Raw genomic sequence first — 25,746 nt, 5'->3', positions numbered from 1 at the left:
AAATCAACACGATGCATGGTGGAATTTACAATCACATGCATCAGCTCAATCTGAGTGCCATATTCACACTGCTTGTGTGAATCAATAGGACAGCTCTCAGACCTCCCACTTTATAATTAAACCTTGGTATCAAATCAGTGTTTGCTATACAAAAGTGAGACCATAACACGGACAGCTGAAAGGTACAAATCAGGGACATGCTTCACCCAGCTGCCTGCTCAAAACAGTTGGAAGGATGATAGAGGCCAATGATGAAAAGCATGAACACAGTCTTCATATCATATAGGATTTTGTGGCTGCCTGCTCAAAACAGTTGGGAGGATGAAAAGGAGACCAATGATGAAGAGCGTGGACACGGTCTTCATATCATATAGGTCGCCCAGAGAGTCCAACTGCCCAAGTGTGAGACCAGCCTGCCAAAAAAAAATCTTTTCATCAACACTGATATTAAAAGCATCCAAGGTTATACAAGAACATGAGGCCAAGGCAAAATCTTACTCGAACAGACAAGAACGACGCTGGGATGAGACCAAAAAGAGTTGCAAAGAAGAAAATATGGTATGGTATGTCAACAATGGGAGATGCGAAATTGATGAAAGTGTTTGGTAAGGTAGGTGTAACCCGCAAAAACAGCATGTAGTTAAGCAGCTTCCCCTTGCGCTTGGCTACCTGCACAATATGTAAAAAAGCTCACATCATGTGAGAACATGAATGCTTTCTCAAAGCAAGCACAAAATTCTGATCCCACAAAACCTCCCATACAGATGGAACCTTTGTCAAAGCTGGATCAGATTACGAATACATTAGCTATAGACCGCTGTGTGCTTGTCATCATCCGATGACACCAATTTGTTTTCCCAGTGTCTCCAATCTTACAGGAAAATGAAAGATCACAGGCTGCATTTACTGCTCAGCCTGACTCACAGTAACTCACTGTGGCTAGAGAGGTTTGAGCAATTGCAAAATCATCCACAAGTTCGGGCAAATGACATATGCACACCTTTCAACAAGAGTTCAAGCTTACCGAAATCTATGGAAGGATTATGATCCACGCCCTACACTAAAGCATTTCAAGGACAAAGCTCATATTTGTGATAATTGACATTGTACAAGACAGACCACAGGGATCTGGAGCACTCCTTGCACGATGGCTCAGTAGGATGGGTGTATTAGAGTCTGGCAAATGTGGTTTGATTCACAAAGAAAATTAAATCGCTTAGACAACAGAATCAATCATGCACGCACACAAACAGCCAGTCCCGACCCCTGCGTAGAGTGAGAACCTCTCAACAACCGTCCAAGAACAAAGATCATACTCATATACACCAGATCTCACAGATTGAAAGCCACTCAAAGGGAGAAGCTGTGCATGTTACATTATGCACAATGCTAAGGCTGCGGAACACGTTCAGCTCATCGTTTCCACATGTTGGCTGTCCAAATGGTGCCGACTGGTCCACACTTCTGCCAACCGCCTCCTTGCTTATATAGTGCCCCGGGATACAAGTCAGCCAAATTTTTGTGTCAAATTATCTAGTCCCATAAAGTCATTGCTTTCTAGCAGTTAATTAAGATAATGCCTCTCCCTCCCCCCCCCCCCTCTCTCTCTCTCTCTCTCTCTCTCTCTCTCTCGTTTTCATTCAGAACTCTTGTTTCCATGTATTCATCTTCCATTTCGACATGGAACCTATTTAACACTTTTTGGTTTCATAAACCCATTACATCTTTAGTAGACATTATAAAATCTCTCTCTCTCTCTCTCTCTCATTTTCATTCAGAATTCTTGTTTCCATGTATTCATCTTCAGTTTACACATGGAACCTATGTAGCACTTTTTGGTCTCATAGACTGTGGCCCAGCAGCTGACACTTGTTAACTGGCACTCCAGTCCAGCCCACCGGCCCAATCCAGTCATGCAGCAACTCAATTACCACATCACCTGCCACCAACCTTGACACCACATAGTACCCAGTGGAGAAAAGTTTTAAGTCCTTAGGGTTTTCTTTTTTTCTTACATAGCTTCCAAGAGAAGGTTCACATGGGATACTAAAAATGCCATATAAGTAGAGCTTCACAGCTGCTCTGGCAACACCAAGAAAGTCGGCTGCCACTCATTCCAATGAGATGACAAACTACTTGCTGGAGCAAATCACATGGTTAAAAGAACAGGTTTGCAAACTCAAAGATTCATGAATGGATGAACAAGCTTGTGCGTTTGCAAAGTTTAAAAATTGAAAGAGCATAAAACTGGAGACAGAACACACCTCTGCACGAAAGAATCCTATCTGTTGTGGCCATAACCAAACTGCTATTGGTGTACCAAACAACTTGGACAAAAAGAAGCAAGAAGATGCACCAGCAGTAGCTGAAAAAATAACCAAGATGATCCCCTTGTACACCCCAAACAGTGCCCCTGCCAACAAGGAGAAGAAAATTGTCCCCGGAATCATGAAGGTTTGCATGAATATGTATGTTGAAATATAGCCCGTAAGGACTTGCAGCGTGTAATCTTTTGAATATACTGATATGTGTTCCCTGAAAAACAGCCAGCATTCACAACAATCAAGGGCAACCCAAAGCATGCATACAAATGGCAAGTCTAACATGCATGACCCAACATAAGAAACCATTCCACAAAGGAAGCTGCACATACATATGGTTATTCATTCCATCAAACGTCAGCATATGCATTTGTGTAAATAGTTGGCAATCACCTGCCCTACCTCTAATCATCTTTCTTAACGTTTGGGTAAATAGTCAGCATAGGCATTTGCGTAAATAGTAGCCTGTAGGTGCCCTACCTCTAATCGTATTTCTTAACATCCAGGTATGGATGCCAAGAAGGCAATCACATGCCCTACATCTACTGGTCCTTTTTGGCATCCAGGTACGCATGCATACACATGTAGACCATCTAACTATTCATCTACACATATCCAGATTCCTCAAAAACAACTGTGTAAAACAGGTTGAATATACATACTTCATTTCTCGGAGGTCGGCAAGATTCTTGGGAATCTTGAGAACATCAGGGTCCAAGTTGGGCATGGTGAGGTAGATGAGCAACAATGCACTGGAAAACATAGCAAAGATGGTTGTAACAGCCACCACTTCCCATTGAGAGAGGGGAAACTTGGATTTAGCAGAGCCATCTTCCCTCTGGTGCTTAGAAGGAGAGACCCTGAGCAAGGGCGTGCTCAGAAACGAGCACACGTTCGAATATAAAGACACCTGGGTCTTCATGAGGGGCACCTGAAACTTTATCTCTAAATTCAGATAGTCCCTCTGGTCTTATCGTCCTCAATAACAGCCGTTTCTTACTGAGCTGAACGTTCAAAGACAGAGTTTCCGAGCCTTTTCAGAGTTGAAGAAGAGTCGGGTTCGGGTCCTCTTGCTCTCTGATCCTCGCAAGATGCAGGGAAACTAGGGTTTCAAGACCTCCTCCAAGGACCTCCTCTTTGCAGATGCAGGGAAACTTAGGGTGGAGAAGCAAAGAAAAGGGTTTCTGAAACACCTCCGTTGAAGATGGAAATTAGGGTTCCAAATACTCCTCAAGAGGCAAGCAAGGGGAGGAGATTAGGGTTTTCCAAACTCCGCAGTCTGCTCTGCAGAAAACAGAGTGCGGGTATTTGAGAGGAAAACCGCGTGTTGATAACCGCGTGTTGATAAGGATGGGGTGCAGGTCTGTGCAACGCGAAGCTGAAAATAGGCAGAGGCAAAAACCAATCAGCGCCCATGTGACGTTTCCCTTTGTGCCTTTTGCCTCAATCATCGTTTCTCAACCGTACATCTAGACTTTTGACGGCCTAGATCTATCCACGTGCACAGGAGCTGCAATAATTTAATCTTAACTTCGCCTTGCTTTCAAGCCGTCCATATCATTATCCAACCGCCCAGATATTGCCACGCGTCATTCGCGCTTTTGTGCTTTTAGGGCTTCTTAGCCTTGGCAACCGTCCGTCCTCTTGTCCATCCACGGTCATTCTGTAGCCACGTGTATCCGCGGAACCTCTTGCCACGTGTCAGAATTTTTTATTTTATTTTTTTGTGCGTTAGCTTTGCCATGTTGGCATAAACCTCCTTTGGATACTTTTATTCCAATCCAAATAATAAAGCCTCCAAGGCTCTTATCAGGATATGCCTTCTCCCTACCTTAGTCATGATTATTGCACAATGAAATACCCTTACACTTGCACCTTCAAATCTTCTGACAATAATCTACCATGTGTATCTCGAGGCCACCATGTTCTAAAAGAAAAGAAAACCTCATGTGCGCGCCCCCGGGAAACGTTATTTCAAGGTGGCATCAAATAAAGTTGAGCTACAAACAAAGGTAAGGCTTTCCTACGATTAGTTTCCACGAACATGGACCCCCATAACATGTTTTCTTCAGAGGAAATTGATACTTAAACAAAATGATGTCAAAGTACACTAGGGCTAAAGCACATAATGGAATATGGTGTGTAAGAAGATGAGTGAAAATGCATTTGAAACTGGTATGTGAAAAGATGTTTTCTAGCATTTGAAATTTGAAATATATCAAACATTAGAGTACACTCTTGGCTCAGTTTAGGTATATATTGTATTCATTAGGATATTATTATTCTTCTAAATCTCAAAATAGAGCTCTTTTTTCTAAGTAGGAGCCTAGAAAACCCAAATAACCCCTTTAGATCATCAATCTATAAAGTCCTCAAAAGATCCTTCCAACTCCCAAAATATCAATTTGCTTTTAAACTTTCTCTAAAAATCTAATACCATTCAAGGACTATTGTCCTTATACTAGACACCTTAGCCAATAATTTTAACAATCACCTACTTATTACAAATGGGATTTTTTACTTCGGTAGAAAATTCACGCTTCAAGCTTCTCAAAACTTTTCTAGTTTTTTGAAACCACAAGTCTCTAATATTTATAGTAAATACCAAGCATCTTATAGTTTTATAAGGAAAAGGTGTGTATCCATATGCATTAACTCTCATATTATCTTAGTCTACATTGACCATTCATGAAATGTATCTATTCGTATGTTTAGCACCTTTAGATAAGGACTAAGAAGATTTACTTTCTCACATATAGCACCCTCTTTTTTTTCGCTGTTAGACAAAAGTACATTAAGTTAGACTACATTCATAAGTATAAGTACATTAAGTTACACTACATTCATAAGTATAAGTACATTAAGTTACACCACATTCATAAGTATGTACACGTATAGTATAGTCAAACTTTGGAGATAGTGTCCACTCCCAATCACTTTAATAAGTACGTACATTAAGTTACACTATATTCATAAGTATGTACACATATAGTCAGACTTTAGAGATAGTGTCCACTCCCAATCACTTTGCCTTTTTAAAATATATTCCCTTAGGCATAGATTTCTAGTGGTCCTGTTGCTTTTTGGTTTAACTAACAATGTACCAATCTACTTTTATAACACTTCTCCTCCTTTTTTATCAGCTCTATCTCTTGATTTTCTTATATCTCTCATTTATTTCAATCATTAGAACTGAGCCTCAAACTCTAATTGACCCAAATTAGGTGGTCCATGACCTTTTGTTTTTCATAAAAACCTAACTATGAAGTATTATTGCCTAACGCTAATTAAAAAATTTTAGAGGGTTATTATTTAACAATAAAGTCCTCCTAAATATTATAAGGACCCTTTCTAGTTCAATATACATTTTTCATGAATTAAATGTTTCATATGCTTAAATGTTAAGAGTTATTGAGAATAATTAAATTACTTAGTTTTGTGAAAGAAGGGAACTTTAAAGTAGTGGAAAATAAAGAAAAAGGAGGGGAGAGATAGTACACACATGTGATCGTACTTAGTCCAAGAATAGAGGAGCATTGTTTAATACTTGGGAGTACTAGTACGAAATCGAATGTGACTATCTACCTAAATAGCCTCTTCTTTTAATATTGTGATAGCTCGATGATTCAAATATACAAAATTGAATGTGACTATATAGCCACTTCTTTTAATATTGTGATGGTGGCTATAATGATTGGAACACTCTTCTTATAAAGATATTATTAATATTGTGAATTCTATTAAGCCATAAAATAATCCATATTACTAAAAAAGTAAAATTATATTAAATTTTTATTTTAGTGCTAAAAACATAAGTCACATTTATATATGTTGCCTTTTGAGAAATATCTCCCCAATACCTTGCAAAAATGGCCCTATTCCATTAATTTCAAGTACCCACTGAATTATATTCTATTTCTATACATACCTTATAAAAGAAGTGAGAAACAAACTTTAGTACCGTTACACCATCTTTAGTTAATAGGCTTTTGGAAGAAATTATTCTCTTTTACCCTTCTCTTTCACTTTGGTACATATTTATGATGAATTTTATTACATATGCTTACTTGTTCATCATGTTACATAATTGATAACTTGAGATTCCTGACTTTTAGACATGATTGTCAAGTGGTATATAGTGTGGGAATCATGAATACCCAATGTTCTTGTTTTATGCTCATAAGTTTTGGTGATTTGCAAAGAATAACCAAGAAAACAATTATATATTTGATTCATTATGCCCATTTATATACATTTTCCAAAAAGTCAATGTAGAGGTAATTGATGAAGATATTAAATTTTTTCTCTAGTATTATAAATATATATTTAATTCATTATACCCATTTATATACATTTTCCTTAAAGTCAATATATAGGTAATTTATTGATAGATATGGTGGAGATATTAAAAATTTTCTCTAGTATTATAGTTTAAATACTATGAGTGTGATGCGGAGCTATGGCATGCCGCTTTGGTCACTTGAAAAATCACTATATTATGCCTAAAAAGGCAATAGATGGTGTCAGAGTTGCCAAAACTTGAGGCTCCTGTCAAACATGTATGTGGGGTGCATTTTGGACAAGATGCAATCAATAAGGGCTATCCAAAAAATTACATCTTATACATAGTGATGGATCAATAAGGCCAAGGTGCAATGGGCATCCCCATATGGATTAGTAAGGGTTGTAGCTTATACATAATGATGTATGTGGTCCTATGAGGACACCATCGATCGAGGGGATTTCTATACTTTGTAACTTTTATTGATGATACTCTAGGCACACCTGGATGTATCTAGTGTAAAGGCAAAGTTAGAGGTTTTGACATGCTTTAGATACTTTAATTCTATGGTTGAAAATGTGTCTACATGTAAAGTTGGCCCCCTTCATATAAATTAAGGGAGGGAGTATGTGTCAAAGGAGTTTCATGTATATATGGCTGAAAGAGGCATAAAACATCAATGCATGATGCCTTACACACCTCAACAAAATGGTGTGGTTGAGAGGAAGAACAAATCTCTCATGGATATGGCACGTTCCATGGCTAGATGCCAAGATTTGCCTCGTGTTTTTTAGTTGGAGGCAGTTATGTGGGTCACTTATGTATGCAAAATAGATGCCCCACCAGGCCTTGCAAGCAATTACCCTTATGAAGCTTGGAATGGTAGGAAGCCCTTTGCGGCTCATTTGTGCGTTTTTGGTTACTTTGCTTATGTTGTTGTGCGTGAGCAACCACACAATAATCTGGATGGTATAATGTATTTTTGTGGGATATACTCAGCCACCACAAGGTGGATTTTGGTGAGTAGAGATGTCTTTTTTGAGAACTCAATTCAGCCCATGCTTTTATGTAAAAACAACCAAATGTATGGTAGCATAACATCTTTGATACACTCCTACTTTATACAATGTTGGGTAGCCATATGTGGAGCAAATGAATGCTTAACAAGGTGCTACAAAAATCAGCCCATAGTGGCTAAAATCAGCTCAAATTTTAGCCCACATATCAGTCTATTAATGAGGCAATTGCGAATGATATAATGGATTAGGAAATGGATTAGGAAAGGGTAGCCATATAGGCATCCAAGAGTATGCCAAAATGGCTAGCATACTCTTGTTGGATAGCAAATTAGCTACTCCTTTGCCTAGCAAGACACGTGCATGTTATCATTATGCATCTTATTCTTTTATGAATCATGCTCTCATTGCCAATATATACAATGAGAAGGAACTTGCTTCCTTTGAGGAAGAACATGAAAATTATCATTGGTTGTAGGATGAATACGACTCAATCCTCATAAATAACACTTGGTATTTGCTAGATTTTTTGTATGGTAAAAAGGCCATTGATACAAAGTGGGTTTATACATTGAAGCATAAAGCTAATGGTAGCATTGACTGCTACAATGCAAGGGTTGTGCTCACACAAGAAGGGCATAGATTATGATGAGACCTTTGCACCCATGTCAAAGGGTTGTGCTCGGGAGAAGGGCATAGATTATGATGAAACCTTTACACCCATGTCTCGTATGACTACAATCAGGTGTATTATTGCAGTTGTAGCGCATCATGGTTGGAATGTACATCAATTAGATATCAAGATTACCTTATTGAATGGTGATTTGTACGAGGAGGTCTATGTAACTTAGCCTCGTGGTTTTGTTGAGAAGAGCCAAGAGTCTAAAGTATGCATGTTAAGAAAAGATTTTTATGGCCTTAAGCAACCTCCCAGTATTGGCATATAAACTAACACAGAGATTACAAATTAAACATTAAACATAATTGCAATATAAACCATCTTTCAGACACTTAAGATTATTCATACATAGATTACTCAATATGACAACACTTATGAATACAAACCTACACAAAATTACAAAGATAATCACATATATGACTCTGTATATCTGTATCTTCCTTCCTTCTTCTGTTTATATATCAGTGCTTTATGCATTACATAACATCTTAAATCAAGGAACAAAAGCATTACCTTCAATCTGACATGACTATTCGAGTCTTATTTCTAAGCTACCCCTAAGCTAAGGTATAAATGATTAATAAGACTAAGGGTTATTTTTAAGCTAACATCTGGCATACCCGATGGGTAGTCCACCCCGTGGACAAAAGTTGAACCCACTTGGCACACCCGATGGGTAGTCCACCCCTCGGACAAAAATGAAACCCACTTGATGGAGTAGGATTATTTAGATAAATAAATTCCAAGTTTGGATTTATCTTATGGATGCTTTGAAATTGGCATCTATTACATGGGTAGAAGGATAAACGTGCCTATAATAACCTAATTAAGAAAATAAATAATTGGAAACAAATTTTGTACTTTTAGATTTTTGGATTTTGTAGAATCTTCAGTCTATACTCTATTATCCAGACTATTACACTGACCATATAGTCGGGTAAAATCATGGCATGCCTTTGTGCATGAGTGTGGGAAGAAGCACCAATAGAGGTATAACATTCAATGAGGCTGAAGTGGCATCGAGAGCCAGAGGGACAATCTGGAGTCTAATAAGGTTGGAGGGGAGGTTGTTGGGCAAGAGATATAACTTCTGTGCTAAAATGTGTTACAATCATCTGCACCATATGCCAATTTGATAGAATGGACAAACTTTTAGCCTATAATGTGTCTACTACATGATGAATAAAATTTACACATTTTCCAATCTCCCTCTACAGCACACAAACATAAATAAGTTTTTAGTTCTTTACCTGTTCTTCCAAATTTTTTCTTTCCCCTCCGTTCTCCCAATGTGCTTTACATGGTTTTCTTTAAGGTTTTAGATATCAGTAGTAGCCATCAAATGTATTTATTTTGCCAGTTCTTTGAATTGGAGGTTTGAAGGGACCCACAAATCCAAACCCCATCTTTTGAATGGTTATAAGGGCAATATCAAATTATGTGACATTCTATCCAGCATTCAACCTAACTACCATCGCTGTTATAAATCATAGGCTTTTGTAAACTTCCAGACATCTTTTAACACTACAAGCCATCAAACCTACTTGAAATATCTTCCGACCCATAATTTCTCTAGAGAGAAGTGTCCTCCACTCACACCATGTGCTTCTAGAATTACTGCAACTTTCTCATGATTTGGAACACATCATCTTCAATGCTCATAAGATGATAACACCCCCTATTTAAGCTTATAAGGATACCTTTAAAAATGACTGTCACCCCCTTCCTTATCTCTATGTTTTTTCTTCTTTAAAAATGAGTGTGTAATTATTTTTCAAAATTACACAACTTTAAATATCTGATTCATGATATTTTAAAATTCATTTATACGTAACGAACTCTTTTTAAAAAGTATATATTATCAATTAAGAAATTGTGAAACACAAGAGAGTCAAAATGGATTTTAATTTACACACCCTCTCTCCTTAGATTAAAATATATTACTTTGAACCTTATTGAACAAGCATAATACTTCATGTTTATGTTCTGAAAGAATTTCATTGCTAAAAGTATTGTTAAAATGCTACCAAAACATTGCAAGAATTTTGTACAACTATGTTTATCAAAAGTACTTATGACATATCCTTAGTGTTAAACATTATATCCTCCACATCCCCCCCAGGTCCCCTCTCCTTAACTTAAATTTAAGATTTAGTATTCACCTAAATACATGGCCTTACCCCTACCTTATAAGCGTATTCCTCATTTCAAAAAACCCTATCTTATAAGCATATGTCTTATCTCAAAAAAAAACCCTCTTGTACACTCACGTGATATCATAAGTCCCTAAGAGAGAGATGGAGAGAGAAGAAAGCTAAAGAGAGATAAGATTTGCATAGCTCAATAAGTATTTGATTGATATGTAGAACCTGTTAGTATACACTCAATGCTCACCTCTCAGCATGTATCTCACTTTAATGTATAATGCACATTTGTTAGGCCCCCATTATGAGGAGTAGCTATGGTGCATATCTCTTTAGTGGGAACCCCAGCTTAGATGCCGATGGGTTCATTATTGTGACCAATGATGATGGGTAGGAGATGATCAAGGGTACGAGCGTTAGCGAGGGCCCAGTAGTGACCTGCTGGGAGTATGAGGAATATTCCCTCGAATACCAGGTTCATCATTAGTGGGTGGTGGTTAGTGGGCCACATTCTTGTTATGCAGGCGGTGACTGTGTCTATGCAGTGTAACTGCCCTCGTTGTATACACATCTACCACATCGCCTACAGTATTATATATGGTCATCATGAGCTAAGGCATCCAATACTCATGCGTATCCACCCCCTTCTACACTTCGTACATCCTCCATCTAGAGTCTGTCTAGATCGCCATCTAAGCTCTACTTGAGAGTGCACGGGTGGACAACACCATCACTTGTACCTCTTTGGTATAATAAATTTTTTTAAATTCTCTCCATTGTGTATTTATTGCATTGTCTATTGTGCTTTGACTTGCTATCTCTTTCTGTTGTGCCATATTCTTATAGAACCTCCACTAAGTATGTGATTTTTATAGGCATAAATCCTTACCTTTTGATTAAAACAAACCATGGACTAAGTCTTCCTAAGGAAGCACTCTTGCACAAATATCTAATCTAGCCTTAGAAACTGTTCACACACAAAAACACTTAGTACACTCATAAGGAGTGTTCACACACTCACACATTGGCTATGGCTTGTCCTTTGTAACTTTGGAACCCGTACCGTATGATAAAAGATGGGAGAACATGTGTTGTTTGGGGATGGTCACCAAGAGAGCTTAGTGGAGGGAGATTTTTTTGGTTGCCCTCTCTCTCTACTTCAACAATCTCTCTCTAACTATTGCCACCACCATCCCCGCCCACCATCGCCCAGCCCAGCCCACACCACCCTCTCTATCCTTCTTCCACCCTTTTCCCTCCCCCCCTCTCTCTTCCCTCCCTTTCACTCTCCCTCTCTCGCTCTCTCTATCCGTGTCTCTCTTTCATAACACACTCTGTCTCTTCTATTATCATCAGCCCTTTCTCTCCCTCCCTTTCACTCTCTCACCCTCCCTCCATCCCTTTCACTCTCCCAACCTCCCTCTCTCTCCAACTCCCACCCTCTTCCCTCCCCCTCTCTCACTCTCCTTCATCTCCCTCTCTTTCTCTCTCCCCCTCTCACTCTCTCTATCCTTCTCTTTACTTACTCTCTTTATTCCTCCCCTCTCTCACTCTCTCTATCCTTCTCTTTACTCTCTCTATCCTCCCCCTCTCGCTCTCTCTTTCATTTCCCTCTCTCTCCCTCCCTCCCTCCCTTTCATTTCCCTCTATCCTCCCCCTCTCGCTCTCTCTTTCATTTCCCTCTCCCTCCCTCCCTCCGTCCCTCCCTCCCTTTCACTCTCCCACACTCCTCTCTCTCTCTCTCTCTCTCTCTCTCTCTCTCTCTCTCTCTCTCTCTCTCTGTGTGTGTGTGTGTGTCCTTCTCTTAGCTCTCACTCTCTCATTCTCTCTCTCTCTATCCTTCTCTTTGCTAACTCTCTCTATCCTTCTCTCTTTTGTAGCTCTCTCTCTCCCTCTTTATCCTTCTCTTACCTATTATCCTCCTTCCCTCTCTCGCTCTCTATATCCTCCTCTCTCTCTATCCATCTCTTTGCTCACTCTCTCTATCCTCCTCTTTACTCCCTTTCTCTCTATCCTCCCCTCCTCTCTCTCTCTCTCTCTCTCTCTCTCTCTCTCTCTCTCTCTATCTATCTATCCCCCCCCCTCTCTCTCTCTCTCTCTCTCTCTCTCTCTCTCTCTCTCTTTGCTCACTCTCGCCTCCCTCTCTCACTCTCTCTCTCTCTCTCTACGCTTCTCTTTGCTCTCGCTCCCCCCTCTCTCTCTCTCTCTCTCTCTCTCTCTCTCTCTCTCTCTCTCTTTGCTCACTCCCTCTATCCTCCCTCTCTCTCTTCCCTTTTCTTTGCTCTCGCTCCCTCTCTCTCTTTCTCTCTCTCTCACTCTTTCTGTCTTTCTCTTTGCTCACTCTCTCTATATTTCCTTCTCATTTCTCAACACATCATAAACTCATGTTTTGCATATAGATCCTCGAGTTTATAAACGGTTCCACATCTACCATAAAGCTCTACTATCACTTGCCCTTGCTTTAACAGGTTATCTCAAAAGTCATATCCACACTGAGATCCACCTGAAAGGAAAACATCTCTCTTAATTCCACCAAATGTAAGGCCCTTATTTTGGAGCATAAAAATGTTAACTCCATACCTCACCACGCTCTCCTATCTAGGCATCTGCCCCAATGTATCATATTGCAAGGATCGATGATATAACTAGGTGAGTAAGGTTGTGTATGGTTTTATCTAGCTATGCTTGTGAAGGTAGCAACAACCAGGGTATGTATTTGCACGAGTATGAGGTCTTTTTTTGTAGCAAAAAGTGATGCTTAATGGTAACCTCTATGGTTAGTGTTGCTTACCTCTTGTCCAAAGGCCCTTCCAATCTGCATTGTAAATCGCATATTCACCAGGGTGTCTAAGGAAAAGCCAGAGCACTTGGCATGAGCTATAATGGTTGCCACTTGATACACAATACCGATGACAATAATAGAGCCATTGTCGTCTAAGATGGTCTCACAAATCTGAAGCAATACATGCTCCTCTCTATCCATGTGGCATCAGAATGACATACACAAAAAACATAAGCATAACATACATGCAACATATGCACAACAATACATAAGGTCTTAATGAAGGAAAAAACATCTCATCACTCACATGTGTAGAGATTCCATGGTGGGGCAATGCCATCGGGGTAGCCATAAATAAAACCTCCTGTAGGCAACCTCACTACAATACAATCACACCTTGTGCTTGTATTGACACCTTTAACAGTAAAGTTCATGTCTCCCATGTTGGCCTTCTAAGGCATATTCTAGCTCCGATTCTAGCTCCAATGGACACTCCTGGTTCAGAAGTGCACGTCCTATCTTCAAAGGATCCCCAACAAATGCCACCATCTTTGTAAAATGATGTCCTGTCACACCATGTTGAGTAGAGTTATACACACATCAACTGTCATTACACGATATAAAAGAAACACCTTTATAATCTTTTCACACGCCACCTGCTAATACTGAGGCTTCTATAATGGCATAGGAACTAGCACTTCGATGTTCGCTCGGAGCACTAAGGACTATTGTCGTGGTATGATGAGACACTCCTACAAAGCGTACATTTTGTAAGTGCATGCACCACACAAATTCTTTACATTATCATTACCAAATGAGTGAAATCATACCTAGAAAGTTCATTTGGATTGGAGTCAAGTCACCCAAGCTAGGTGGATTAATAGGTCGCAATGGTGCATTTGGTGCTTCACCTCTTGCCAAGCTTATTTGAATCCATAACTTAATTTATGTTAGTATCCAAACAATGTAACAATAATACCAATGAACCACAAGTAAAAGAGTGCCTTGCATGTGTTGCTGCATGACCAACTTCTTGCAGGTGGTGCTATCATCAGAATCGCTTTCGTCATATTCTGATCGTCATATTCTGATGAAGAGGTATCAAAGTCATCCTCTTCCTGTAGTGCCTTTCCTTTTCCCTTTTCCTTCGTTGCATGCTTTTTTGGTACTTTTACCCCTTCATCATCATCCTCTTCATCTTCATCATCCCCTTCATCTTTCATAAGACCTCCTTGAACATGTGATTTGTCACGTAGACTTCTAGGCTTCACAATAGAATTCATGATTTGAAAAGATATAAGAAATAATATTTAAAATAAACCGAAATATCTAATTGTATAGTTCATACCATGGTTTATTGCTTCGCTTTATAAGCCTCAGTATACATCTCCTTCTCATGCTTGGGAAATTTGTAACTTGGAAAGTCAAGGAACAATGGGCATCTCTTGTATATCCCTATATCCCAAAGGTCTCGAAGTTGCTATTGTGTATACATAGTGCTCTCATGTTTTGGATTGGGCTAATATTTTAAAATTGCAAGCACATCTGCAATATATCTCTTCGCACATGGAACTTACAAATCCATCTACATATTATTATTTCATTTCAATTTACAAATATAAGAGTATAACTAAGTAGTAAGTAAGCTTTGTAGAATGTTATGCACCTAAACACAACACACTTGGTAGCCTTGACGATAGCAGGGTTTGAAGCTACCACAATGTGTTTCTTTAGGGATCCCACCATTTCCTCGAATAGCTTCCAAAATATAGTCTCTTAAGATCGGCGAGGTCCTCTAGGAATGTATCTGGAAAAATTACCTTGTACTTTTTAGCTACACCCTGCGCTCCAATCTTATACCATATGACTTCTCTTCGAAGCCAATGCCTGAATAAACTTGCATTTACTACGTTTCCATTGAAATTGTTATTCAAACAAAATAGAGTACTTTGTAACTATCAAGATTCTAGGAAAAGTAATTATTACATACTTTTGTGAATCCTTCATCCTTGTAATTTGCCATCAATCTAGGTATCCAAAATTTGTGCTTTGTGGTCTTTTGGCAACGAGCTAGTTGCCAAGATGTATAGCCTATCCTCTATCAAACAATTCGGTTTCTTGTCCTAATAATTTACTTGCACTAGTCATGCAACACAACACCAAAATTAAACCGCAACATTAAAACCATAAAATATTGTTGCCTACATAATAGAGAGATGAAAGAGTGTATGATTTCTTAAGGAAAAGCCATGCATCTACTTTTTTAAATTTAGTGGATAGCCATGCAAAGTATCTTTTTGCTTTTTGCTTTGTGTATCTATAAATTTGACCCCTATCTCTTACTCTAATCCTCACTTCTAAAGCTTGTTGCCTTCCTCTCCCTCTTGTTACCTTCCTCTCCCTCTCATTGTATTTCTCTCCCTCACTATCATTATATTCCTTACAACCCTCACCATCCTTACCTAACCTTTGTTGATCTCTAATGGGTTCTTCCAATGGCCCCAACTATACTCTAAAGGTAACCCTAGTAGGGTTTGCAAAGATTTATGTAACAAGACGAATGGAGATGTGATAGAACATCTCAAAATCATGATAGAGACCCACAATCTTTGGACAAAAATGCTAGCGGATGAGCCTATTGATTCTGGAGATTTGTATGTGTGGAACATGAAGATTGAAAGCACTATCCACACTTGGCAAAGTTATGGCTATACTGCCAAAGAGACAGAGGAGCCCCTATAGAGAGGAATTAAAGAATAGAGTAGCCCAAAAAAGCGTATAGGTGTAGGAGCCGCAGGTAGTTATGTTATGATATCAATTTTAAACAATGTTTGATTGTAGTAGCCCTTATAAGTAGATAGTTGCAAATGTAATCTTTTTTGGAATAAAGTGGTCTCAATTATAGATCGCCTTATCTTTTGTATTAATTGCCTTGGTAAATTTTTTGGTTTGTTGGTGTTTTGATTAATTATGTTAAATTCTTGGTTTATTGTGTATGTTTTGAATAACAGTTATGATAGAAGAGTTATATTTGGAAGGTGTATGTGAATAAACTTGGTTTTATTTGTAATTGAAAGCGGTATTTTCAACTCTAAGGATGTAATGTCATCATGTTCGTATCTCTCTCACTCCTTCTTGCACTCTCTCTCTCTCTCTCTCTCTCTCTCTCTCTCTCTCTCTCTCTCTCTCTCTCTCTCTCTCTCTCTCTCTCTCTCTCGCCCCATGATGTACCTAGACAGAGGACCCTGACAGATTTCTTTGGCACACTAGCACTAGCACCAGCAACCCAACCCACACACCTCCTGATACCTCCTCCATTGGGCCATTAGGGCACCGACCATGATCCCAAGGAGTCACCACTGATAGAGCAGTTATCTTATGTCGTGCTCATCGGCCACGCCCACCAGGATCCCGACCATGGCATCCTCTCACCCACCATCGCCAGATCAGAGCCATTATTGCTCGGCATCGGAGGCGCCTACCTCGCTTCTACGACCTCTCCATTCTAGGCAGCCCCATGGTGGAGATACTTGATCTAAGGAGAGGGCAACACTTCAACTGATCAGCATATCATCTGAGAGTCTTACAATTTTGTTCTTATAACAATAGGACAATCAAATTATTGTACTTTTTAGTCTCATTTAGTTGTTCTCTTTGATGACCCATACTTATAACTGTTAGGCCAAGAGGTCCTTAGAAGCAAGGGTAGCCTAAAAAGCCCAATTTGAGTCAACCATAAGATTGGCCTTTTCTGTTGAGATTGCCACTTCATCATCTTAGGTTGGTGAGGAGGTGCAAGTGGCCAATGATGGGCCAAGCAGGGGGGCTAGGCAGAAACCTCTCATCATCATGAACCCATGATCTCTTGAAGAGCACACAGGAGAAGAGCCCACACAAGAACAACACAAGAGCTGCAACAAGGCTTCCATTCCACATGATTTGCATCTCCATGGGGACAAATAATCAAAGTGGGCCAAGCCCTTCAAGCTAAGGTTTAAATCTTTAATTTTAAATGGGCTAAGCCCGGTGTCCCACGCCATGGCCACTCGTGAAAACTTATATTGCCTGCACAATTCACTCCCCCCATGCCAAGACCAAGTGAGAGTGTTGAGCGGGATGCATGAATGATGGAAACACGATGTGCTCAAAAAAAATGCAACACTAGACCCCTTTAAGGACTCCTTTTAGATTTTGAGTGGACAGAAGAATGCCAAAAGGCCTACACCACACTCAAAAAATCCTTGGCAAGCGCTCCAATTCTTAGATCCCCCAACTGGGGCTACATATTCCATGTCCATATTGATGCCTCAGCATTTACCATAGGATGCACGCTAGCCAAACCAAGTGAACACAAGATGGACTTCCCCATCAGTTTTGCTAGCCGCCAACTCAATGAAGCTGAGAGAAATTACACCACAACTGAGAGAGAAGGATTAGCGATGGTTTACATGGTTAAGAAATTCTGCCATTATCTTTTGGCGACCAAGTTTGTCTTCTTTGTAGACCATCAAGCCCTCTTGTACCTAGTCAATAAGGCCTGTATGACAGGCAGAATCACCAGGTGACTGCTTATCTTGCTCAAGTTTGATTTCACTATTACAGTGAGGAAAATCTCTCAGCATGTTCTTTTAGAGGCCACATGTCAAGGATCCCCAATGGCGAACAACCACCAGTGGGAGTAGACGATGATTTACCATACACCGCCCTGTTCCAACTTTGCTTAATTCCTGAATGAGGCAAATAAGTGGTTCACTTCTTAGCCAATAGCTTACCAATTGATCCTCTCCTCAACAAGGACCGTGCTTGTCATTTAATAAAAAAGGTGGCCCCTTACCAACTTATCACGAGTCAACTTTACAAGCAGGGTAAGGAAAAAATCCTAAGACATTGTGTGGGTAGTGCACTGATGCATGAGAAGCAACAGGGGTATATGCAACCCATTCTACAAAAGAGGCATAGAATAGATCCTACGCAAGTGTGTCTCGGACCATGAGCATGAAGAAATATTAAGAGAAGCACACTATGGCATTACTAGAGGACACAAGGGCAGAGAAATCATAGCCTGAAAATTTTTGCAAGCAGGCCTATGGTGGCCAATAGTCACGAGGGATTCCAACAAAGAAGCAAGGCAATGTGATGTTTGTAAGCGGATGGGGCAACCCGGTGACTCTTATAGATTTCCCATCTTGCCCATAATGCCGCTATTTCCATTCATGAAGTGAGGATTGGATTTTGTTGGACCAATCAAGCTGCCTAAAAAAGGCAGCAAGTGTGAATACATCATTGTGAAAACTGATTATTTCACTAAATGGCCGAAAGCTAAAGCTGTGTGAAAAGTAATTCCGTAGAAGAGGTGGTGAAGTTTCTCTTCAAGGACATTATTGCTAGGCATGGATTGCCGGTGGAAACATTCAATGACGAGGGCACCCATTTCATGAACAAGGTGATGAAAGGCTTAATGGAAAAGTACCTAATCAATCACAAGAAGTCCTCAACCTATTACCCACTATGCATGGCCAGGCGGAATATACCAAAAAGGTTTTGACCAAAATTCTAAAGAAGATTATAAATGCCAACAAGGGTGATTGGGACAAAAAGCTAGATGTAGCCCTATGGGCATTCCGCACATCTTACAAAGTCTCAATGGGGAAAACACCATTCAAACTAGTCTATGGGCTTGAGGCAGTAGTGCTCATGGAATTTGTGGTGCCCAGTTTGAGAGTGGAAATCACCTTAGCACACAGAAGATGTAGGAAGGACCAAGCCACATCCCCAAACTACCCGGAGAACTAGAGGCACAACTTCCTACCCAACAACTACACATGAACAAAGGGATGAGGACTGTGGCCCAGAGCATCCTCTCTCATGCCCTTGCTTCCGTTGAAGAATATGAGTCAACGTTCCATAACAGCATCAATCAAATGTGTGGTCAAAGTCCCCTTGCTCAAAAATGCTGAAGCAAAAGCCACGGACTGGAAAGCAAAACATGTATTAAGGCTCAATATAACGTGAAAATGCAAAACAAGCTCACTTTGGCAGAGAAGGCCTTAGTCCAACAGAGAAAGAGCTACGTGAAGGGAAAATCACTGATGATGACAGAAGAGAGAAAGCACACCGTGTGTTTTGCAAATTCACAAAGAAAGGTGGTGGTGGTGGTTGCATTCTGCCATCCATGAGAATACAGAAGGTGGTGGTTGCTTGTTTTGGACCGAGACTCTTAAAGAAGATTAAAGCTCACTAATCCTTAGCACGATCATGTTAGTGTCTACTTACCTTGTCATCATTTAAAAAAAGAGTGAGAGTGAGAGCAAGGCATAATCAGGCGAGGGCTACCCTCAGCTACCTCTCCATCACATAAGGCAAGATCAAGACTGTTTGGGGTTCTCCTAAAGATTTTTCAACTAGTGAATTGGAGCTCTTTTCAATGTAAAGGATCAAGTGGAGGTGTCTCAAGGGCTTCTTCAATTGATGTTGCCTATTACTCAATTGGTGTGAGAGAGGAAGTACCTGTTTTCCCATCTTCATACTTTCATTTTGAAGTACCCAAAGTCATTGTGGAGAAGGGTTATGTGCTGACCTTGTCAATATGGTGACAAAGCTATATGTCTCATCCCCCAAGCTTTGAACTAGATTTCTTGTGTTGCAAATACTGTGTGGTTGTATCTTGTTGACATCAGTTTTTAAGAAAGTCTATGAGTTGTGGTAACCATACGTCAAAATCATTGTATAACCTTTTTATCACTTTGTAAAAAATCATTGTACCCTTGTGTGAAAGTGAGACAGGGGGAAGTTGAGGTGGTTTTTTTTGGAAAGATGGCATGGGTTGCCCCAAGTTAGAGTGAGTTAAAAAGCTATTCTACTTCGATTGATTGTATGGTCTGGGTGGGTTTAAGATTAGTTTGAGATCAACACAAGTATTACATACATTTTATCTTGTTCTTGGTGTCGGCTTGCTTGGAGATCAAAACAATTACTATGATTTTGTCTTTGGTTCTTCAACCACATATCCAAAACATTGTTTGTGTTAGGTTCACCTTTGAGGTGCTTGTCTCCTTGAAGACTAATTACAAATGGTTCAGGATACTAAAGCTCCCCAAATGGATGGATAGCTTTCACTTGTCCCCACATTTGCGAGAGGAGGTCCTGCACGCTAAGCTTTGTGAAGAAGAAGATCTTAATTGAATTAATTATAATTGCAATTGTGGCTTGTTAGCCACTGTAGCTTCAAAGCATAAATGAAGATAACTTTAGCTTAATTAGCTTAATTAGCTTGCTTTTAGTATCGTACCAAATTCAATTGAAAACTCTTTTGTTTCCATCCACTATTATAAATTTTTAATTATATAATTACCTTTGAAAGCCAAGGAGAGTTGTTTGTAAATTGAGGAGAGAGAGAGTGGATTATGGTGGTGTTGGTGGTTGTTTAGAGTTGCCCCACTAGTGGATTGCAATGAAGCTTGGCTAGCTATAGAGGCATTTCTAATTGAAGGTCAAGTCTCACAATGCCATAGAGGTCTCTAGCAAGGGTTAACACCATGAGTATCCATTGGTTTTTTAAGTCAACCAATCTTTTGAGTAACATACTTTTGAGTTGATATTATTATTCCTTTAACCATTGTGGAGTGCATGATTTTGATCTTTTTGGATTAACTTTTTTGGGCATGAAAAACTTGAGTTTTCAATGGCATGACTTTCTATGGAAAGTCACTTATGAACATTTAAGCCAAGTGTGAACATTTCTACATGTTTTCTCATGATTGGTTCTAGGGATATAAGGATATTCTTTTGGTGCTTTTCCCTTGAGTCTTTATTATCTCTGTATCTTCAAGTCCCTAGTTCCCACTTTTTTCTTCTACCAGTAAAGGATACTACTGATGGAGGTGGTAGAGTTACTTCTTTGAATGTTACATCTCCTCTTCATCTAGCCATTTGATGAAGCTAGTTGTTAGATCCATGGAAAGATCTATTTTGGGTCTCTTCCTCCACTCTTCTATTTCCTTTGTCATTCATGGGGTTGATCATTTGATGCATTTGGTTCTTTAGGCCCTTTTTGGATAATTCTTTGATTTTTTCCAATCATGCAAGATGGCACTTATGGCATCTATCTCCAAGATGTGTCTATGTGTCATGTCTGAGGTCGCCCTTTCTTTGCAAGGCTTTCTTTCTTATTTTTTATACCTCCTGACTTTTGGTGGTCTTGAATCCTTTACCTTAACTTTGTCTCTAGCTCTTGGACACTCTTAAGTACTCAAATATTTGTGGTTTCCTTATAGTAGTACCCTTGTGCTGTTATCAAAATGGCCTTAGGTATCCATAAACTTGGCTTCTCTTTGTCAATACACTTTCCCATTGTGGTTGTTAATGTCATTGACCATTCTAATTATTCTAAGCTAGGGATCTCTTCACTTTTTATTTGGGTATCCAAACTTGATTATTCCCTTCATAATAGCCTTGTTTCTTTATGAGGTTCACAAGAACCCATTGCCTTCTAGTTGGTGGGTCTAAATGATGATGGTTCTTGGGAGTAGTTGGAGGGGTTACCATGATTGGGCTTTTCTTAAGGTAGACCTTATGGTTTCCTTAATTAGGCTTTGAGCTCGAGCAACCTTGAGATTTTGCCAAAGATGAGAATTTCTCAGTACTTGGAGACAAAAGTTGTATAGTGGTGTACGAACCTCCCCTTCTTCTAATCTTATAATTATTCCCCTCTCTAAAATTAAAGAAAGATCCAATTTTACCTTGTTTTGGCTTGGAGAGAGAAAATGTCTAGAGGGAGGTAGTCCAGAATTGAGATATTTTTGGATATAAAAATCCTCCTAGTGTCTAAAATGGTTTCCCCTAAAACAGGAATTCAAAAAGAACTTTCCAATGTGCAATTGAAATTAATTGAAAATAGGTATAAAGGACCTTAGCCTAAGGGTCTAGATTTTAAAAAAAATTTGGATTATGGTCCAATTAAGGTTCCTATGGGGGCCAATAGGATCAATCCAAGTGTGGGGAGGAGATAAATCCAATTTATAAAAGAAAAATACCCAAAAATGAGTGAATGGCCACATAGGATGAAGAGTTGACTGAGTACAAGGTTTATTAGTAAAAAAACTATGAATATTACTAAAAAAAATGAGATATTTTGGGTATAATGATACATTTTTGACACCTTGGTAAGGAGAAGGGGGCTTTTCAAGGAGGCACCTATTTCACATGTGTGGAGGAGTTTTAAACTAAAAAATAATAAGATATTTTTATCTCTCCTCTCTCTTGGATCAAACCAAATCAAAAAGGGAGCCAAATTGGTTCAAATCTTGTCTAAATTTGGAGCCAAACTGGTCCAAATCTTGTCCAAATTCACCCAAACTGAACTTGGAAAATTCTAAAAACTAGTTGGACTTGGTTAGAGGTATCCCTCACCTATAATTAGACCCTTAGCCCTTTGTAAAAAAATATGTGAACTATACCATGCCAGTATTATACTGAAATAATTATATTTTCTATTATCCTCTAAAAATCCTCTATAATTTGGAGAGAATGGAGTTTCTCTCTCTCTTCAACCTTCTCTGGAGTCTTCCTCAACATACTAAACCAACTGATTGGTTGGGGGCCTCTCCTTAGACTAAAGAATCAAGAAAAATAAGAGGTAAAGTGTGATTTATGGTCTTTTTCTTAATCTCTAAATATTTCTCACTTCTCAACCCCTCTCAAGCTTGAGAAGTATTCAATTGAATGGCTCTTTAATGCAATTGAATCTCTCTAATGGATTTTGGTGATTAAACACAAAGTTTTCATTTATGCTTAAATTAAAATGTTTTTTTTAAAGCATATCTCTCTCTCCCCCAAAGAATGGTCATTCCTATGACCTATTCTATATTCAATTTATGCTTCTCATGGAGAAATTCTCTATTCACAAATCAAACTCCAGGCTTGTGAAGCTAGAGGTTTAAGAAAATAGTTTTTATACTTATATGCTTCAAAAATATGGTAATATTATGGGATAAATCCATAAATTGGATTTAATGCTAAAAGATAGTTATACTTTCATAATTATTTTACTATGTCTTATTCTTTTTCTAAAAATTAAAAATTGCCAGTAATAGCAGCAGAGCTATGGTAAAATTTTTAGGTAATTGATGCATAATTCATTCTTATGCATAACGTGAAAAGAGGACTTCCTATCATATTCTAGGATTGAATATCCTAGGTTAAAAGAATAGTTTTTGTCACATTCAATGAAAAAAATTCAATCAGAAAAGAGAAATTCCTAGTATATTGGAATTATTAGATATTTTATTTAAATTTAAAGATGAATTTTAGATAAATTTATTTTATCTATGAGAAAAATTTAAATGGTAAAAGAGGAACTCCTATGACATTCAAAATTCAATCATTTAGATGGGAAAAGAGAAATTCCTAGTATATTGAAATTATTGGATATTTTATTTAAATTCAAAGATGAATTTTAGATAAATTGATTTTATTCATGAGAAATATTTAAATGGCAAAAGAGGAATTCCTATGACATTTGGAATTCAATCATTTAGATGGGAAAAGAGAAATTCCTAGCATATTGGAATTATTGGATATTTTATTTAAATTCAAAGATGAATTTTAGATAAATTTAAAAGAGGAATTCCTATGACATTTGAAATTCAATCATTTAGATGGGAAAAGAGAAATTCCAAGCATATTGATTTAATGGATATTTTATTTTTGATGAATTTATTTTATGAGAAATATTTGATGATAAAAGAGGAATTCCCATGACATTGGAATGCAAATAATCAAATGCAAAAAGAGGAATTCCCATGATAATTGAGGTCCAAGAAATTAAATGGGAAAAAGAGAAATTCTTAGTATAATTCGATTTATGATTATTTATCAAAAGTGGAAATATGGGTAGAATTGATTTTTGTAAATCCCATGAATTCTTCTATTCCAAAAGAGGAATATTGAATATAATTCATTTGAGAAATTGAGAAAGTAGGCCAAGCAATTGGCATAAATTTAGAAAAAGTTCCATTATCGGTATCAAAGTAATAAAAACTACTAAATAGGAAGAGGATGTGAATGGATGTGAATGGACGTGAAAAGATGTAAATGGGATGCGATAGGATGAGAATGGATGTGATAGGATGAGAATGGATGTGATAAGATGAGATAAGATGTGAATGGGATGTGATAGGATGTGTTGTGATGAAAATGAATGGGGATGAGACGTGAAGTAAATGGATGTGGATGAGAATGAGATGAGAGGATATGTGAAAGGGTGAGATGGGAAGTACATGGATATGGATGTGGATGTAGATGTGTATGTGAAAGAATGGATGTGGATGTGTATGTGAAAGAAAGGATGTGGATGTGTACGTGAAAGGATGTGATGTGATATAAAGGGATGTGGATGTGGATGTGAAAGAATGGATGTGGATGTGTATGGATAGATGTGGGTAGTCGTACATATGAACGATTGGATGGATGTGGATGAATGAGATGAGATGTGTATGAATGAGACATGATGTGGATAGATGTGATGTGATGTAATGTGGATAGAATGTTTGGGATGGGATGGTGATGAGAATGAATGTGATGTGATAGATGTAAATGGATGTGATGTAAATGAATGTGATGGACGTGAATAGATGTGATGTGATGTGAATCGAATAAGATGTGATGTCATGTGAATCAGGATGTGAATGAATGAGATGTGATGACATGTGAATCGGGATGTGAATGAATGATATGGGATGTGAATGGATGAGATGTGATGTGATGTGAATGAATGAGATGTGATGTGATGAGATGTGATGTAAATTGGGATAGATGTGAATGGATGATATGTGATGTGAATGAATGTGATGTAAATTGGGATAGATGTGAATGGATGATATGTGATGTGAATGAATGTGAAGTGATGTGATGTGAAACGGGATAGATGTGAATGAATGAGATGTGATGTGAATGGATGAGATGTGATGGGATGTGAATCGGGATAAATGTGAATGAATTAGATGTGAGGTGAAATGGATGTGATGTGATGTGATGTGGATCGGGGTAGATATGAATGGATGAGATGAGTGTGATGAATGTGATGTGATGAGATATGGATATGGGTAGATACGAGTGGATGAGATGTGATGAGGATAAATGAGGAAAGATGTGATGAGATGGAAAATGATGTGATTGGATGAGAATGGGAATACATATGAAATGGATGTGGATTAAGTAATGTGGATTGATGTGGAAAAATGTGGAAAGACGAAAGTTCGTTATAGAAACTGTATTTATGACCTGTTTTTAAATGACTATTTTATGTCAAGAATGATAGGGAAGCATTTTGACCGTCTTGTGAATGAGGTCGTGGAGACCTAACTGATAAAGTTGCAATAGCTAACGGAGAGTCAATGGAGGGCGTCTCGCATAGCAAGGTCTCGGTCGGTCAGCCTTGGTTCGATTTAAATGGTGAGCTTCTGGTACGGTGGATGAGGAACCAAGGAAGCGGCCTATGAGTGAAGCGCTAGGTGACCTGCGAAG

The 25,746-nt window shown here is 38.6% G+C and overlaps 1 protein-coding gene across 1 annotated transcript in view; it reads right to left on the bottom strand.

Moving 5' to 3' along the window:
• Window positions 1–3,710, bottom strand: part of LOC147612088 (putative membrane protein At4g09580) — a 3,806-nt gene extending 96 nt beyond the window's left edge. The window contains exons 1-4 of the mRNA XM_086783964.1: window positions 2,984–3,710; window positions 2,265–2,535; window positions 499–669; window positions 1–413 (exon numbers count right to left, since the gene is read on the bottom strand). The exon at window positions 1–413 is cut by the window's left edge and continues 96 nt beyond it. Coding sequence (XP_086640090.1) covers window positions 279–413; window positions 499–669; window positions 2,265–2,535; window positions 2,984–3,243 — 837 coding nt within the window. The 5' untranslated portion in view covers window positions 3,244–3,710 and the 3' untranslated portion in view covers window positions 1–278. The remainder of the gene's footprint in view (window positions 414–498; window positions 670–2,264; window positions 2,536–2,983) is intronic.
• Window positions 3,711–25,746: the final 22,036 nt, after the last annotated feature.

The sequence above is a fragment of the Cibotium barometz genome, chromosome 46, assembly GCF_041138505.1.
Source record: "Cibotium barometz isolate CiBa-2024 chromosome 46, ASM4113850v1, whole genome shotgun sequence".
NCBI lineage: Eukaryota > Viridiplantae > Streptophyta > Polypodiopsida > Cyatheales > Cibotiaceae > Cibotium > Cibotium barometz.
This window is presented reverse-complemented; position numbering and strand designations above follow the sequence as displayed.